Here is a 19,273-nt window from a genome sequence, read left to right on the forward strand (position 1 = left end):
GTCATAATTATCAGATAAAAAGTCATAATTATCAGATAAAAAGTTATTGTTGAATTAAAAAGTCATTATGTTAAATAAAAAGTCATAATTTTGAGATACAAAGTCAGTTTTTAAATGAAAAGTCAGAATTATCAGATAATAAATTCATTATTTTGATATAAAAAGTCATACTGAAATAAAAGGTCAAAATGATGAGATACAAAGTCATAGTTTTGAAATAAAAAGTCAATTATGAGATAAAAAGTCATTGTTGAATTAAAAAGTCATTATGTTGAAATAGAAAGTCATAATTATAGGATAAAAAGTCAAAATTATGAGATGCTAAATCATAATAATGAGATACAAATTAAAAATTAGGAGATAAAATGTAATCTTATTATTATGATTTAGTATTTAACAATTATGATTAAGGTACTCATAATTATGACTAAGTATCTCAAAATTATGATTTTGAATCACTTTATTGTTATTTCTCATTTCATAATTATGACTTAGCGTCTCATAATTTCAAACTTTTATCTAATAATTTTGACTTAGTATCTCATAAAAAAAAATAAAAAAAGATTATGTGGCAGAAATGGGCTTCCATAGCTTCCATACCCTTGGTACAGTCTTTCATTTTCTTTTTTTTTTTACTGTAATACAGTAAAGAAATTACTGTTATAATAATGATAATCATCATCGAAAACAATGCGAACAGTAAAAGTAAAATGTCCAGATGTGTTGTGGTAATGAGGATTGGGTGGTAAAATGCACATAAGTGTCCTACAAATAATATCACATTGCAAAAGGGTTAAAATTTTCTTTTCAGTTTTTATTTATTTATTTATTTATTTATTTTATGACAATTAAGCACATTTTCTCAACATTTTCATTAGGTTACTGTATCAATTTTAGTTTAGAGGGATTTATTTTTTGGTAATTTCTGTGATTCTCGTTAGATTCTCATTATTGTAACACAAAACAAAATTACTGTGATACAATAGTTGATTGTTTTTAAATGTATTACAGAGAATTAAATTAAAGAGTACAGCGAATACTAGAATGATGTTATAAATAATAAATAAATGTACATCACAGTCATAAGAATGCAATATTTCTTGTTACAGTAATGAAAATGATCTCACAATGTAAAACGATCCTAATGGTCCTAAAAATAGTCTTCATGTTCTTAATGTAATTATATATATATATATATATATATATATATACAGTACTGTGCAAAAGTCTTAGGCACATAAGATGTTTCACAAAAACATTTGTCTTAAAACGTTTATTTATATCTTCAGCTTTAGTGTGTCAATAGGAAATATAAATGTTAGACTCCCAAACATTACATTTGCAAATAGAAAAGATTAGAACAGAAGAACAGGGAGCCCTGCAACAGATGTCATGGTCCCCACAAAGCCCCCCACTGAACATCGTGTCAGTCTGAGATTACATAAAGAGACAGAAGCAATTGAGACAGACTAAATAGACAGAAGAACTGTGGTGAATTCTCCAAGAAGCTTGAAACATCCTATCTGCCAACAACCAAGAAAAACTGTATCCAGGTGTTCCTGGAGAATTGATGTTGTTTTAAAGTCAATGGTGGTCACACCAAATATTGATTTAGCTTTTTTATGTTTACTGGACTTTGTATGACATTAACTGATAAATGAAAACTATTTATGTCATTATTTTTGAAGACATCCTCACTATGCAACATTTTTCACAAGTGCCTAAAACTTTTGCACAGTACTGTATATTACCATTATAGTAATATCAGTCTAACATATAGTAATTGTATTGGTCCATCAACATAATCACATTTTTTTCTAAATACAATGGAAAAGGAACAGGCATTTGTCAGTGGTTTGGTCAATGCTCCTTTAAAAAGGTGGGTTGTCCTGTAGGGAATGACGCTGATATTTTGCGTGTCAAAACCTAGTGAGCTGCCTAACTAGACAGCATCAACAGAAGACATTTGTGATATCTGCGTAATGCTTATTTATTTATTTATTTATTTGTAATCTATTTTGTTTTCTTCGGCGTCTTAATGATTGGATAATGATTATTATGTGAAATATTTTAATCAAACATTCTGTCTCTCATAGTGCTGTTTAGGTAGGCAGCTCCCTGTGTTTTGAGCACCAGCCCTCATGAAAAGCGTCTCTGTCGCACTCGGCTTTATCAGATCACAGTAACGGGATGAGCGGCTGCTCGAGCTGATAAACAACAGCAGAACAACCTTTCAAACTTTACATTTCATATCTGAAGAGTAACAACAGGGGGAGATCATGACTATAGACGCGCCAGTTATTTTGTCCGCACTTTTCTTTACGATTATGGCCATTATAGTCGCATCGACGCTACTGTCGAGGAAAGCTGCGCCAAAGAAAGAAAACAAGAAACACGCGGAGGAGCGACGGGAACGGGTCACTGACTATCAGCAGCCCGGAGTGGAGGCTCCTGCTCCAGTGAAGGTTGAGGAGGAGGTGCAGGTCATTCAGAAGAAAAAGCTTCCAGTCGCTCCTGTTGTGGAAGCTGAAGTCATCCCAGTGCAACAAACACATGTCCAGGTAATAAATGCGTTATGTTCACACAGGATGCGTCCTTGCGTTCCTGTGTCCACCTGCGTCAGGCTGGCGTCCATGAGCGTTGCGTTTTTAAGACGGCGTGTCAAGTTGAAATCAGTTAAACTTCTCAAAACGCGTCTGGGACCCTTTGCGTTCTGGACCAATCCGTTGCACTCTGTCTAGCTGGTCAAATGCTCAATTACCAAACCGTGTGAGTGGTTTGTCACTCAGTAAAACAGTAATGGGACATTTAATAACACAGAGAGCAAAAACAGCGAGCGGGAAACGTTTTGGGTACAATGTTCATCTACGGTGTGTAAGGGACCGTCTAAAAATTCAACAAACTGCGCTAAAGCACCGGTGTCCACGCGTTCATTCAGTTGACTTGCGTATTCTAACATAACAAACAATGTTATTAAAAAAGCATTTTCTCATTCTAAACGTTGCAGTAGACTGCCGGCATGATGGCAGACTTTCTACATTTGAAGCCAGCATGTCCAATTATGAGTACAGTGTTCAATTGTTTTAGAAAAAAAATTGCTGTAGACTTGATGCTTTTAAGAATACTACCACACAATCCCTCCTCCAATACCAAATTTAAGTCTTTCTCTCATAATCTCTTGAGGGAAGTTGAAGCTCTGTCCCCCAGACTCTGAATTAGCAGGGAGTAATACACCAATGTCTCATGACCTTTTCCAAAAGCAGTAATCACCTCTCCCAAAGCATCTGCCGCTTTAGGGGGGGTGTATGCTACTCTCAAAAATAGTACAGAACAGGTGGCACAGCTGTAAATACCTAAAGAACTGAGACCTGGGAATCTTAAAATGTTGAACCATATTTTCAAACGATCTAAACACTTCACTCTCATATAGGTCACCGAGTTTAGTAACCCCCCTCACAATCCACTCTGACCAATAGAAAGGGGACTTATTAATGCATAATTTTGGGTTCAGCCATATGCTCGAGGCAACATTTAAATAAATGTCTGAATTAAACACTTTGTCCAAACCTCATGCAAATGCTAGATAACGGTGTGACTTAACTTCTCCGGTTAGTTTAATAGAAGGCTTTGCAATGGCAAAATAGGGGCAAAAACATCTTGTTCAATACAAAACCAGGGAGGGGCTCTCTCAGGAGGAAGCAACCAATGAGCCAGATGTGTGAGACCAAATGCATAATAATAAAACCAAATCTTGTGTAGGCCTAGCCCACCTTTGTCAATTGGCCATGTAACTTATTGAAATGTAATCTGGGACGCTTACCATTCCAAATGAAGGACTTTGCTATGTTGTCAAATTGCTTGAAATAAGAGAGGGGGACATCTACAGGAGAGACTGTAGCAGGTAGTTGAATTTTGGAATGCAATTAATTTTAATAACATTAACCTTCCCAATCATCGATAAATGTAATGAAGCCCACCTGCTCACATCGCTCGAAAACCTTTTTATAAAAGGGTCAAAATTAACACTAACTAAATCAGACAAATTTGCCTGGAATAAAATGCCCAAATACTTAATGCCCTGTTTGGGCCACTGGAAGGCACCCAGTTTAAAAGCCGTTACTGGGTAGTATGCTGTCAGAGCCAAAGCTTCAGATTTAGACTAACTGACTCTGTATTCTGAGAACTAAGAAAAGGAATTAATAGTTCTGTGGAGAAAAGTCATAGATCTAGTAGGGTCAGAGATAAAAAAATAAAATATCATCTGCATAAAGCAAAAGCTTATGCGCCACTTCTCGCCACCACCCCTGGAAAATCCTCCTCCTTTCTTATCACGGCTGCTAATGGTTCCAGGGCGAGACAGAACAATAATGGGGGAAAGAGGGCAACCCTGCCGGGTGCCGCTATCCAGAGTAAAATAATCTGAAATTAATCCATTTGTTTGTACCGCTGCTACCGGGTGTCTATAAAGTAACTTAATCCATTCAATAAAAATATTTCCGTACCCGTACATTTCCAAAATCTTAAAAAGATAATCCCATTCTAACATATCAAACGTCTTTTAGGCATCAAGTGAGATGGCCGCGACCGGAGTCTGATCATTCGCCACTGACCACATGATACTGATGAGACGCCTAATTTTATCAGAAGAGCTGCAGTCCCGAATAAACCCCACCTGATCTATATGTATAAGAGATGTCATAACTTAATCGATTAGCCAGAATTTTTAACAAAATGTTAACGTCTAGCTGGATCAGGGAAATTGGACAGTAACTCTTACACTCACTTGGATCTTTGTCCTTTTTAAGAATCAGACTGACAAAAGTGGAGCCAGTTCTGTAGCATAAGATCTAAAAAATTCAGTGGAAAAAACATCTGGCCCTGGAGCCTTGCCTGTAGGTAAGACCTTAATTACTTCGTCAAGCTCCTCCAAGTTTTTCTCAGAATCAAGATAATTTTTTTTTGCTCAGTCGTCAGTTTAGGGAGATCTAATGGTTCCATAAAAGTTCTAATATCTTCATCAGTAGACGAAGATGTGGAACTATAAAGATCAAGATAGAATTCATTAAAAGCATTATTAATATCAATGGCCGAGGTAAATATTTCACCACCAGCAGATTTCACTGAGGGAATGGTAGAAAGACTCTCTCTGTTTTATAAATCTAGCCAAAAGCTTTCCTGCTTTATCCCCCGACTCAAAGTATGACTTTATATGGGGTGCCCCAACCCATTCACATTCCACGTGGAGAGAGATAATCCACTCATATTAACGTTTGACATTTTGACATATTAGAAAAAATAGATTGTGTGGCAAAAATAAGATTATAAAGACCACATTCCAACATTAGTGCAACAAACAAACCCCGAACTTCCCCCCCGAAAAAAAAAAAAGCAAAACATGCCCATTAACCCCATGCACGACAGCGCCAACCGGTGTCCATCCTTCTAAAATCAAACAGTCCATGTACGCCTACGAGAGTCCCCGCGACAACTTTGCCATCGGATTGCTAAAGTCCGGTGCTTCTATACAAATTTTGTGAGACAGAATTACACAGCAAAAAATAATCTATAAAACAAACTCCAGCCAATAAGCAGAATAAACACAAACGTGTGGATTCATCCACATAACTGTTCCGAAGGTGCGTTCCTCCACAGAACAAGCTCCAGCCGCTAGCGGAACCAGCACAAAAAAAAAAAAAAAAAAAACAGAAGAAGAAAAAAAAAAAGGGGCTGTTCAGTTCTTCGGGCAGTCAAACGAATGTTCAGTAAGCTGGCCCATTCGGCCGATACCCGAGTGCACCAAATGACCCAATCACTCCAAAGTCCTGCAAGAGATATTCCACAAAACAAACTCCAGCCGCTAGGCGGAACCAGCACAAAAAGAAACAAAGGCGGCGCCCAGCTTCCTCGGGCAGTCGAGTGTATGTTCAGTGAGTCAGGTCTACCAGGCAGCAACATGAAAATCACCAAATGGTTTACTTCAGTGTCTTTATGAAGGACAACGCTTGCTGTGGGCATATAAATTCTCTACGGCCATCCTTAGTATCAGTTCTCAATTTGTCCGGAAACATCAGTGCAAAAGTGACCTTCCGTTGATGTAAGAGATTCTTGAATTCCTTGAATCGATCACGTTTCTCTCTTGTGGAATTCGCAAAGTCTAGGAACAAGAAAATGCTGTGGTTCTTCCAAGAAAGCTTTCCTTTGCTCCTCACCTTGCGTAACACGAGATCTTTATCGGATGATCTAAAAAATTTGGCCAGAATTGATTGGGGCCTGCCTCCCTCAGCGGATCTCCGAACCGGGACCCTGTGAGCTTGCTCGATTTCCAGTTTATGGCCTGTTATGTTGAGCAGACTCAAAAAAAAAAAAAGTAATCTAGGAATTTTACCATATCTCGGCCTTCCTCATGCTCAGGAATTCCAACAATTCAGATGATGTTTCATCGATTACGATTCTCCATATCCTCCAGTTCTCCCAAATGCGTTCCAAATCTACTTTGGTTGCTAGCGTATTAGCAGCTAATTCCCTCTCTGATGACTCCAGATAATCAATCCGTTTCTCGATGTCCCCGATTCTTGTAATCAACTCAACTTGTGAATTTCGATTCCTTAGAAGTGATCGATCGACGTATTACAGCCAGATCCTCCAAGTCTGCGACAACCTTCGCCAGCATTGCAGACATACTCGATAGCTGATGTTGAATTTCTCCCTCTGCACCGTCCAAACTGAGTCCCTGGTCTGCGGCCTTGTCAGGGGTGTCAGCTTGAGCACGTAAGTGTCTTTTAATATCTCCAGAGCCCAAGGATTTTTAATTCTTTAACATATTGTCTTCATAAAATAGTTAAGAATCAGGGTGTATCGAATCTCACCGGTTTATGACATAAAAAGTATTAAAAACTAGCAAAGTGCGCAGAGCTCGCCGTTCACACATCCGAACCTCGCATGGCGTCACGTGACTCCCACAAGTCGCATTCTTGAGTTCTGTCTGAGGTATTTTTAAATTGTTGGTCTGTGTCAGACTGGTGCCTTTGGCAGTTGCATCACGTTTAGCTGTGTTTCTTGTGAGCATTTGCGTCATAAGCATTGTGTTTTTAAGACAGCGTGTCAAGTTAAAAACAGTTCAACTTTTCAAAACGTGATCGGAACCCTTGCATTCTAGCTGTTTTTGATCACAAGAACCTGTCCTGTGGGAGCGTTCATGCAACACACGTTATGTCTGTGCTGTTTTTTTAATTACTGGTCTGTATACAAATGCATCAGACTGGTGTACTTGGCCGTTGCGTTTTTTTTGTTGTTTTTAGCGTCTTGTATCATAAGCGTTTTGAAGACGGCGTGTCAAGTTAAAAACAGTTAAACTTGTCAAAACACCCCAGATAGCAAGAACCTTTGGGACAAGTGTGGAAGTTAGCTGTCACATCTGGCCTAGATCTGGCATGGCTAAACACATGTGGGCCAAATGTTTGCCATAAATGTTTTGCCAAAGCTTTAGAATTGGAGGGATTTTTCTCTTGGGTCACAAGTGGCATTGAGGTATATGGCCCAGGTGACAACAAATAGCTGAGAGACATGTGTGGCTTGGCTATGGCAAGCCATGGAAAACGTTAACTTGTGGTTAACATTTGGTTTATACTTGAAACAACAGATGTAGGCAGGTATGGCAGTCCACACCTCAGCCTGTTCAACAATGCCATTGGTTGCTATCGTTGTTGTAGCATCTACTTTCAATTCCTATTGGTGGATTAGTGAAACTGTCACTGCAGCAGCAAATTAAATACTGGACAGTGGCCATTTTCCCACTCTTTTCTCTCCTCACAACTGTCGTATACTGACACACCCTTAAGTAGCTTCAAGTGAGTGAAGTTTTGGCATTTTAAAATCCTGTTACTGATGTATTCAGAAAATAAAAAAACAGAAAATTATCTAATATTGTTTTTTAGCTTAAGACCAAAAGTGTTAGGTGTAGATGTGTGTAGTGTTTTTCAGGTTATAAAAAGTGTCTGATATGTGCCTAATTCTATCTAATTCTATTTTCTTCCTAACAGGTTGTGAGTGAAAAAGATATTGCCCATGGGTGGTATGACTACCAACTTTAATACACTTTTCATGTGCTATGTTTAACATTATCTTAAATGAAAAATAAAAATTATTGTAAGTACGCTCACATCATGCATTAGACAATTCTAACCACTTCCAATGTTTATCTGTACCAGATTTGGGCCATCATTTGGAGCCACATTTCAGCTGTTTATTTGGGCCAAAGCTGTGCCAAAGGAAATTTGCTGACTGGGACGTCTCGGAACCCTTTTCTTCTTTTCCATTCTGTTGCACTCTGTCTAGCTGTTTTTGAACGCAAGATTCTGTCTCGTGGGGCCGTTCACTTAACACACGTTTTGTCTGCGCTGTTTTTTAACGACTGGTCTCCGTACAGATGCGTCGGACTGGCATACTTGGCCGTTGCATCGCATTCCACTGTTTTTTTGTTGTTAGCGTCTCGTGTAAGATGTGTTGTGTTTTTAATATGGCATGTCGTGTTAAAAACACTTCAACTGGGGGCCTGGGTAGCTCAGCGAGTATTGGTGCTGACTACCACCCCTGGAGTCGCGAGTTCGAATCCAGGGTGTGCTGAGTGACTCCAGCCAGGTCTCCTGAGCAAACAAATTGGCCCAATTGCTAGGGAGGGAAGAGTCACATGGGGTAACCTCCTCGTGGTCGCGATTAGTGGTTCTTGCTCTCAATGGGGCATGTGGTAAGTTGTGCGTGGATCGCGTAGAGTAGCATGAGCCTCCACATGCTGGGAGTCTCCGCGGTGTCATGCACAGCGAGCCACGTGATAAGATGCGTGGATTGACTGTCTCAGAAGCAGAGGCAACTGAGACTTGTCCTCCGCCACCTGAATTGAGGTGAGTAACCGCGCCACCACAAGGACCTACTAAGTAGTGGGAATTGGGCATTCCAAATTGGAAGAAAAAGGAGATAAAAAAATAAAAAAACACTTATCAAAACACGTCTAGGAACACTTGAGTTCTGTTATATTCCGTTGCGCTCTATCTAGCTGTTTTTGAACGCAAGAACACATCTTGTGTGAACCTTTCCTTAATAGTTTCTACAGTTAACATCCTCCTTTATAAAACTATATAGAAAAGGGTGTCTCAATCTGATCAATGATGCTGTATTTACAATAAATTGCATGTACCTAGAACTGTAAATTGGGGCAGCCTGTATAATTGGTTTAAGGATGGAGTGGCAGGACTTGAATGCTGGCCAAGGTTTTATCAAGGGTTTACAGCTGATTGCCAAGCAGTTTCCAATGCTATACAAGAGAAGCAAGAGCTAGATGACGGGTGAAACTTGACCTGGACATATTCATGTCAGATTTCATAGGATTTACCCTATAATCTCATCACTTAATATAATATTCGTCACTCACTGGCCACACCCCCTTATGAATAAAAACACAGTTCCTTTAGTGGACTAAACAAAGAAGAGCATGTTTGGAGTGTAGAGTAATGCATGGCTAAATATTTTTTAAAACACATAGCGTACACCTGTCTCGGATGACGGTACAGAATGTTTCTTTTCCTCTTTTAAACATCATGACATTATAGACTTGAACTGACTTTCTGACCTTCTGTATGAAGACTCTTTCAATCTGGACTTAGAATGTGCCCACTACAGCTGTAATCAGAGCTCTGGATGTGGCATGCTCCAGGGTCTGTCTATCTATGGCTTTAAACATATATCCACTATATTTAAAAGTGTATATTGTGTGACATCTTGCTGTTGCTGTTGAGAGGTCTGGAGCACAGGTGTGTGTGACACCAGCAAAACACGCATGATGTTCAGAGAATACTCTGAGGGACTGACTGTAACATGACAAACTGAGCTTTTAAAATGAGCTTCACTGGACCAACCGATGAAGAACTGATATTGAACATTTTCTACCATTATTGCAATTTTGGTATTTCTTACATTGGTGGACTGCTTAAATGGATAGTTCACCCAAAAATGATTTACTCACCCTCATGCCATCCCAGATGTGTAAGACTTTCTTTCTTCTGCTGAACACGAATTAAGATTTTTAGAAAAATATCTCAGCTCTGTAGGTCCATACAATGCAAGTGAATGGTGATCAGGCCTTTGAAGCTCCAAAAAGGAGACAAATGCAGCATAAAAGTAATCCCTACGACTTCTGAAGCGACCCAGTTGATCTGGGGTGAGAACAGACCAAAATGTAACTCCTTTTTCACTGTACATCTTGTCATTGCAGTCTCTAGGCATGATTTCAAGTTCGATTACACTAACTAGTGCTTGATGCATGTGGTGGATGGCACTATCATGATCGTCAAGGAGACTGCTGTCAGTGCTGTACTTTTGAGGGAACCAATTTGTCTTTTTGGCTGATGCAGAACCTACACTGTTTGTGCTGTTTGTTTGTTGTGTGCAACCAGCGAAGACAACATAAAAGAAAGATTTATTGTCTTTGTATTATTTCGTTGCACCCACTCGTTCTTTCATCACATTAAGTTCAGACTCCAACTCTGCTAAAACATTAGTTCTTTTGCCGTGATGCTGTAGATATAAGCCCTAGGTATATTTCCAATTTGAAGCGAACGCTCTGTGTACAGTTGAACTTGAGACTGTCAAAGTGTACTTCATATAACTGTACGCGCTTATACAGGTGTTTGGCGCATGCACGCTACGACTGCTATGAGACACCAGACTTTCTCTTCAGGATTTTAGACCCATAAAGATGCCTTTACATTCCTTCAGACTTGAGTTATACAAATGCAGGTATCTCCTGACCTCTTCACACACGTGCTCTTGACGTGTACATCCACTGTTGCAGCGATTACATCATCTAGCGCTTCTCCGTGACAGCAACAGCTCAAATGTGAGTGTTGCCACCTTGTATACCCACTAATTAGTTCAAATAATTCCAGGCGCATGCACATTCTGCACGTTCAAAAACCCACGGTTAGAAAAATCGGACTGCGCACATTAAGCGCTCGTGCTGATGACGAGATTTGCATCACGTGTCCTGGAAATCGCTGGAAACAATTCTGGTTCCGATTCCTCTTAACGATTCTGGTTCTTTAACAGTTCCTCTAACGATTCTTTACGTTTGAGGATGAATTATTTGGATATAAGAATTGCAAATCTTATTAGATTTACTGCCCTCAGCAGCTTGATTCAAAAGAACCAACACATTTTGTCATTCGCTCAGAAATAGGACTACACTAGTCACACTGTATGTCTCGCGCTGCTGATGCCATAGTGGTGTTGCAGTGCTGTTGAATGGTAGTGTCAGAGTATTTTTGCACGCCGTTGTTCCGCATCAGTGGAAGAATGCACGTTTGATATCTGTTAACTAAACTGAACATCATGAAAATTATTTGATTCTGGAATAATAAAAAAAAAATTGAACTAGTTTGGAATAAGAACCAGTTCTAGGTTCCCAACTCTAACGAATGACTTAACCAGTTGTAGTAATTAAAAAATAAATGTAACCATTTATCAATTCCCAACCCTACTCCTGTCGTTTCAAACCTGTATTACTTTTGTCTGGAACACAATAACACAAGAACACAAGATGTTTTGAAGACTGTACATGTTTTTCATGGTGATCACGACTGTCAAGCTCCAAAAAGGATAAAAAGGCATACTAAAAACAGCATAAAGTTAGTCCATAAGTTGTTATTCACTGAAAATCTTTCTCTCCGCAATAGCTCTGAAATCTTATTTGCACATGTTTGTATTCGAACATGGCACATGATGACACATAGGGCCATACTTGATATTGCAGACCTGATCGCGGTATGCTATATGTGGAAGCACGAAAAGGTAAGATTTTGGAACAACCTGAGTGTGAATAAATTATGACAGAATTTTCATTTTTGGTGAACTGTTCCTTGAACTGGTTTCAATCCCTATTTCAGTTGACAAAGAAATATGAACTTGTGTACTGGTGTGTGTAGTAGTGTTTGCTGTTTTCTGAGCTTCATTCTCTCTGCTCAAAGAGGCGGCGGTAAAGACTGAGGAGGCGGCTGTCATTGAACCGAAAAAGGAAGAGCCTGTTCCAGTCGCCCCTGTTATTGAGGAGGTTGGTGTTGTAGAGGAACAGCCTGCAGTTGAACCTGAAGTCATCCTCGTACAAGAAACACCTGTCCAGGTATGATGTGGGACATCATGTACTACTTGTTCCTCTTCCTTTTAAAAGACCAATGAAATAAGAGTCTCACTCTGATGCGTAGAATAGTGGTACATCTGCAGTAAAAGTGGTTTGCAAAAATAAGAGGGCTAGTTGACATAAGCTGAAATGGAAAGTTGTTTCAGAGGCAACTTCTATATTTATTACTTTTATCTCTTCCATATTACTGTGGAAGATAATGATGACAAATTCTATACAGCTCTTGAATGTCATGCAAATACATGGAGTATCCAATCGAAAAATTGGACCTGAAGTCTCATTCTCTGACTCCAGTTTGACACAGAGTGTTTCTTGTTCCACTCACCTCTGCTGTTATGGGACACAATAGTTGCCTGCCAGGTGTGTGTGTGTGTGTGGTTGTGGACCAGCGTGAGAGCACTAGCAGACATGAGAGCAGCTCTTTGCTCTGGGCAAGCTTTCCAAAGAGCTTGAGTAACTCCTACTGCAAATTTCTCTGCTTTTACTTGGGACAAAACAGTATTACAGCGGAAGCTGAGAAAACCCATTTACTAGAGGTGTGGTGGAATGACCTAAATCTCATATTATAGTTTGAGTAATTAAATATTATGGGAACGGTGTACATTTCAATATATACACTTTGTGCAGGAAATTCAATGAAAAAAATGGAAACCAAAATTAGAGCTGTATAACACTTTTGGCTGCAGTTTCCCAGTGAAATGTCCAGCGGGGGGCACCAAAAGTGAATGAAATGATGTTTGAAATCAGACAAGGTTTTTAATGTGAATGTTTGAGGTTTTAATGAGTAAATCGTACCTCCCTAACCTAAAACTTTAACCTAAACCTAACCAATAGTGTCCTAAAAGATAAATGAGAGGTAAATGAAACGGACATCCTTACCCTAAACCTAATCGATCTTGTTAAATATTTGACATAAAAGCAAATTTTCTGAAGAAACCACGTAGTTTCATTTAACTTCTATGAATATTTCAACTCATGTCAGCTTTTATGATTGGCTTGGCTTGAACTGCTGTCCTCCAAATCCAAAGTTCAACACACTATCAGGTGAGCTACTGCAGAAGGTAATCTCATAGGAATAAGTGTGTAAATGTAGGTGGGTCTGTAATACAAGCGTTAAAATGTGTAGTTTTTTTAAGAGATGCGTTATAGTGTTTCGATATGAGCAGGGTGTGAGTGATGGAGGGAAAAATAAGTGTTTATAAAGTTATAATTAGCTGTTGTACTTGTGATTTGTGTGAAAGTGAATAAAACACACAGTTGTTGTTGCGCCTCTAGTGTTCATTTCACCAAGAAACTGCAGCAGAACTTGGAGAGCGGCATGTAAAAGTCAGTTTGCAAAAATTTTGTCATACGTTCATTCTAGACTAGGTTGAATATGGCGCATACAGGCATACTGTGCCTGGTTTTTTATTAATGATCCAAACAGTATTGGTTTTCATTTCCTAACCAATTATGTTGCACCAGTTTGAATGTGCAGAAGTGCAAATGAAATTTGAGCTCTATGGTGGAGGGGACGATTTTCAGTAAATAGCTGTGTCCCTAATAACGCAATACACACTATGCCCTCAGTCATGTAGTGTATGAATGTTTAAAGTGTAGTATCGTCCCAAATAAAACACTTTTTACTGATTTTCAGAGATTGTTTACTACATGTTTGCATTCGCTGTTTAACTACCTACGGAAGTGACGTTTCAAATTCAAGCGATGTTTTGCCGCTAGCTTTAGCGCGTTAGCCGACCAAGGGGATGGTGAAGCATTCAACTTACATTTGTTAGGTGCTATCTCCACTGAAGTTTCACTAGTTGCTACTGTCTCCATTGTTTACAATAGTTTTGTCAGACCAGCAACGTAGACAGGTAACTCCACCTCTTCCGCTATGTACAGAGTGCATGAAGTTTCCAACATTCTACACTCTGTTTTGACGGTTGAAGAAGCGCATTCCCTGGGGTAGTCATAGTACACTTAATTTTGTTAAATTTTCTGTGTTGACATACTGCTTGCACTAATTACACTTCAAAAAGGCTTAGAATAGCGCAGAAGTGTGCGGTTTGGGACGCACCTAGTATAAATTTGGTTTGTTTCTCACATAAAACTATCGTATGACTTCAGGAGACTTGAAAAGTAGTGCAGAAGAAAATGGACAACTTTTAAGACCGAAAAATACTCAACTATGTGACTGCAGATGTGAGTGCTTGCCAACTGCATTGCCAACGCGCGGTCTGGTTGAACATGCTTAACATACGTTCTTGTGTTACTGGGGCTCGAACAAACCTCAGTGCTCAAGGGGGCGATAGAGTTTCATTCAAACATCTGTGCTACTGGATGTTATTCTGGTATGCTGCAATAAGTATATTGACTTTAACTTATTTGCTCAGCAATATTCTCTTCAAACTGTTGCTCCGCCATGATAGTAGTTGAAAGAGAAAACTCGCCATAGAAGCGGACAGTTCACACTAATCTCCCTATAGCGCCCCTTGTGGAAATGTTGAGAATGCAATGCATAGTTGCACTGAGTTATGAATTGCAGTCTGACACATTTCAGAATGCAATGATGTTTGAAATCGAGCTTGCGTTGCAAGATATGTCTGTGTTTCGGCCCTTATGGTTTTGTATGCTGTTTTTTAATTTTTTTTTCTTGTTTTCGGAGCTTGACAGCATGTGTCCCAAACCACTTTAATTGTACAGTAGATAGAAAGTCTTAGGCGTGTTGAACAAGAGTAAATAATTACCATTTTCATTTTGTGATGAACTATTTCTTGTGATGAAATAACTAGTATATAGTAAGCCAGCACACCAGTATTGGACTTCCTTGATATCATATCACAGTCCCATCTAGCTAAATTAATTCCTTGAAGTTCAGTATTGTTTATCTACATTTAAATATCATTTAAATGGAGCTGAAGCAGCTTGAGCCTCACATTCATCCATAATTTTTTTTCCATGAACAAACCGCCTGAATCCTACCTTTTCTCTTTCGTAGTGCACGTGGGTGTATATAATGTAATCCTACTTATGGAAATAGGCCACCTTGGTAACTTTGACATTTAATATTCAGCATACTATGTTTTGGGATGTACTAATCCTAGTCTGGCATACTACTAATTATGTGAATTGGGATTACTCTTGATTAGCTGGTTCAGGTGTGTTTGGTTTGCGTTGGTGCTAAACTCTGCAGGAAGTTGGATCTCCTGGGGCAAGAGTGAACAACTTTGCCTTTCGTGTTGATTGGTCTCTAGAGAACAAACCTGTATGACTTTCTATCTTCCGTGAAATGCAAAAAAAATATATTAGGCAAATTGACCATCTCAGTCACCATTTACTTTCATTGTATGGAAAGAAGATGCAATGAAAGTTTGTTGACTGAGACTAACACACAGTATTATCTAACATCTCATTTTGTGTTCAACTGAAGACAGTCATATGAGATTGAAATAACATGTTGATAAGTAAACAGGATAACAGGGTTTAAGTCTCTCCCTACTTTTTTCCCCTTGAAAATCCTGTTGCACTTGAAAATAAATCACAATATGAAAGTAAAATAGGTTCTAAACACCATTACAAAGCATTACAAAGCACAGACCCCTACCGTCCTTCATGACCTTTGGCTCCATGACCTTAAGATTTGTGCATAGCGTGTTCCCCAGTTTGGCACGTCCCTCTCACCCTCCACCTTTCTCCCTCTCTCCATAAAGACATGAATTAGCATCCGGAAAGAAGGGCTTGAATTTCACCGTTCTATGTGCTTGTGGCTGGCCTCAGCTTTGGTCAGTGTGAAGAATTATTTCATGGAAATTGTGCAAAAAATACAGCATTTATTTATTAGTTATCAAGATTAAGTGTGTTCTGTGAGGGTGTATCCTCTTGAATGTTTCATTTTAAATAACTACTTAAATTCAGTCAGTTCCTTAGACAAAGCTTTCATATAGCTTCAAAAGGTTTAAAATATAGTGCACAAGTCATATGAACTACATTGGTGTTTTACTGTCATTTTTTGAGCTTGACAGCCCCTACTCGCTGTATACTCTCATTATGAAAAAGCAGCCCGGAGATTCTTCAAAATTTCCATTTCGTGTTCCACTGAAGAAAGCAAGTCATCCAGGTTTGGAACGAAATGAGGGTGAGTAAATGATGACAGAATTTTCATTTTTGGGTGAATGATTTGAGGACTCATTGTTTGACAGTCCCTTTTTAAATACACTGGATCAGTATCCAAATGAAATTGGCACGACATTGACATTGACAATGATGTAAGTTTTAGGTTCTTTCTGCCAAGTTCCTGTTCTAGCTCTCTCTCTCTCCATACACCCCACATGTCCGGCTCTCAGCTCCTCAGGTTTCCTTTGTTCAGAGTGTTTCACCTTCCTTACATGGCAATGTGTACTTGGAGAGAAAACCTCAAAGAGAAAAGCTGTACCAATCTGCTCTGCTCTGCTCTGCTCTGAAGTGCCGTCCACAGAAATTCAACTCTTAATGTTTAAGTCGTTATTCACTGACAATATTCAACTCTCTTAAATCTCATTTGCGTTCACGTTCAGATTTAAATTTGGGACTCAAAAGTAGGGATGTGCACAAATAATCGACTAATCGAGTACTCATTCTGCACCAGCTAGTAGACTATATAGAAAAAAAAAAAAAAAAAAAAAAAACGTACTCGAATATCGCAAATTTATGTTTCTTTGCGCATTTGGGTGTCGGGAGCAGAGCTGAATCTCTCACCAAATCTCGCAGTTACAATTGTGTCCACTGGGGGAGCGTCGTAGATGTGTGTCATTGAGGTGAAGACATGATGGCGTTTGTGCTTTTGAAAGTAAAGCCCAGTGTAGCACTAGCAATACTTGTAATATCTGGATTCTTATTGAATTCTACTCTGTTAATATTCAGTTCTTGTTGTTGTCATGCAAACCAACGGACGAGGATCTGATTTTATGGTGAAAAGAAACTGCGAAGCAGTACGAGAAACTCGGAAGCTTATCATACCGGTGTGTCCACTAAACCTCTGAACATGCGCGGAGCACATTTTATAAAAAGCCAACTTTCACCACTTGTTTTTCTGAATAATAACATGTGAAATTACAAAAATGTGATAGCCTTTATGTAGAGTTATATATAAATATGCATTAGCCTAATGTCATCAGTTCTGGTTTCTAAGTTTCTTGATGTCACTGACCTAAAACACCACAACTTCAATTTCAGTCTGTTCCATATACAAAGCTATCATATGACTTCAGAACTCTTTGAATGTAGTGTAAAAGTAATATAGATCACGTTTATGGTTGTTATGTTGCTTTTTGTCCTTTTTAGAGCTTGAAAGTAATTGTCACCATGAACTGTCAGTGTATGGAAAACAGAAGTGTGAATATTCTTCAAAATATCTACTGTTGTGTTTTATGGAAATATAACTTCATTCAGGTTTGAAACGATGTGATAAATTGGGTGAACTATCCTTTTAATGAGAGGCTGAACTACAGGATTAATTTAAATCTGCAGATGATAGTTAAATTTGCAGACCATGAGTGTGAAACAGGGCAAGAGCTCAAGAACATTCCTCCACTCTTTGTTTCTGTCTCCACAACAGTCAGTCTGCTAACTGCAGTCTGCTGTGGAATCTGTCTGTCTGAAGGCTGATTGGTCAGTCTGAATCTGACTCTGCTGATTGGGAATTTCAGCCTGCTGCCGTTAACTTCCTTTTTCAGTGTTCTGTGAAAACGTTGCCATAAAACATTTCCTCTAGGTGTGACTTCAGCTTATGAGTTGATGATGTGGTTTTCCAAGCCTTTACAAAGTTGATCACTATGAGACAACAATGTTGTATTGGGATGTTAATGTCTTTATGTCCTCAGTTATCTGTATATTTTTTTATTTTTTTTTTTGGGCGATGTTCAACTTGCCTAACTCAAATGCTCAGATAAAGGGCAAGATATGATCCCGTACCAGAAAATAAGGGAATGTAGGAGAACTACACTTTTAAAGCCCCCATGAAATCATAACTGGAGTTTTGTGGCTTTTAGTGCATGTCTCTTAGCTTGGAGGCTACATGCTAGTATACTTCTAAAAGTTGACAAAAATAACTATTAACATTTAGAAGAGATGGGCTACATTTAATATGGCAAACAAAGTGAAAGAAATATAAATATGTTTCATTAAATTCTAGGAATTATTTAATCAAATGGTTCACTCTAATTAAGAATTGACTATTTTACACAATATTTGTGTTACATATTATTAGGCTTCTTCGAGTGTTGTTAGATTAGCAACATGCTAACATGATGCAAGACGTCCGACCAGTGCGTTTACATAAAAAAAGCACAGAGAGACAGAATAACATGTCCTATGTGAATTAGAAGGCAGCTGTCTCTGTAGGCAGTAGACAGCAAGGCAGATCGCTAGGTTCTGGAATATAGCTTCTGTTCCTCCTTTGCCCCCTTTCAGTCACAAGTGGTGATGTCTCCTAACTAAACAATCATGCAGTGCTGTATGCCATTGTAGTTGGCAGACACTGACTGTACGTGACGACTACAAGCCTCTTAAATGAGACAATAGGCTTTTTGCAAGAATTCAAAAAAGATGCCGGCTCCATGAAGAGCTGGATGATTTGTGGAGAATTAATTCAGTGTAAATGGTTTCCATAAATGAGTGAAACAATGTAGAGCTTATTCAGGTGTAGATGGCCCATTGCCTCAAATAAGGTGTTAAACTATTCAGTATGATTAAAGGAAATCTTTCTATTATTGTTTCCACTGGAAATCTTGTTATTCTTTACTTGATGTGGATGGCTTACATTTAAAGGAATAGTTCACCCAATAATGCAAATTCTGTCATTATTTACTTGCCCTTATGTTGTTCCAAACCCATATGACTTTCTTTCATGAAACATAAAAGATTATTTTTTGAAGAACATCGTGGCTTTTCTTTTCCATATCAAAAGTGAAAGGGGACTGGGTCAGTCAATCTTAAAATTAACAAAGCATCATAAAAAGTATTGTAAAAGTACCATAAAAGTAGTTCATACAACTTTTGCACTACATTCCAAGTCTTTTGAAGGCAAACAATATCTTTGTATCATAACTTTTGGTAAAATGGTAAATGTTG

At 38.7% G+C, this 19,273-nt stretch overlaps 1 protein-coding gene across 3 annotated transcripts in view; it reads left to right on the forward strand.

The window, feature by feature from the left end:
* Positions 1 to 1,941: 1,941 nt before the first annotated feature.
* LOC127451172 (nematocyst expressed protein 3-like) overlaps positions 1,942 to 19,273 on the forward strand; it is a 39,061-nt gene continuing 21,729 nt past the window's right edge. The window contains exons 1-3 of one of the 3 annotated variants that reach the window (XM_051715661.1): positions 1,948 to 2,561; positions 6,610 to 11,838; positions 12,017 to 12,166. In XM_051715661.1, the coding sequence (XP_051571621.1) occupies positions 11,767 to 11,838; positions 12,017 to 12,166 (222 nt within the window). In that variant the 5' untranslated portion in view covers positions 1,948 to 2,561; positions 6,610 to 11,766. Of the gene's footprint in view, positions 2,562 to 6,609; positions 11,839 to 12,016; positions 12,167 to 19,273 lie in introns of all 3 variants that reach the window. The other 2 variants (XM_051715659.1, XM_051715660.1) reach the window with 2 other exon arrangements.

Source organism: Myxocyprinus asiaticus, chromosome 14 (assembly GCF_019703515.2).
Source record: "Myxocyprinus asiaticus isolate MX2 ecotype Aquarium Trade chromosome 14, UBuf_Myxa_2, whole genome shotgun sequence".
Classification (NCBI taxonomy): domain Eukaryota; kingdom Metazoa; phylum Chordata; class Actinopteri; order Cypriniformes; family Catostomidae; genus Myxocyprinus; species Myxocyprinus asiaticus.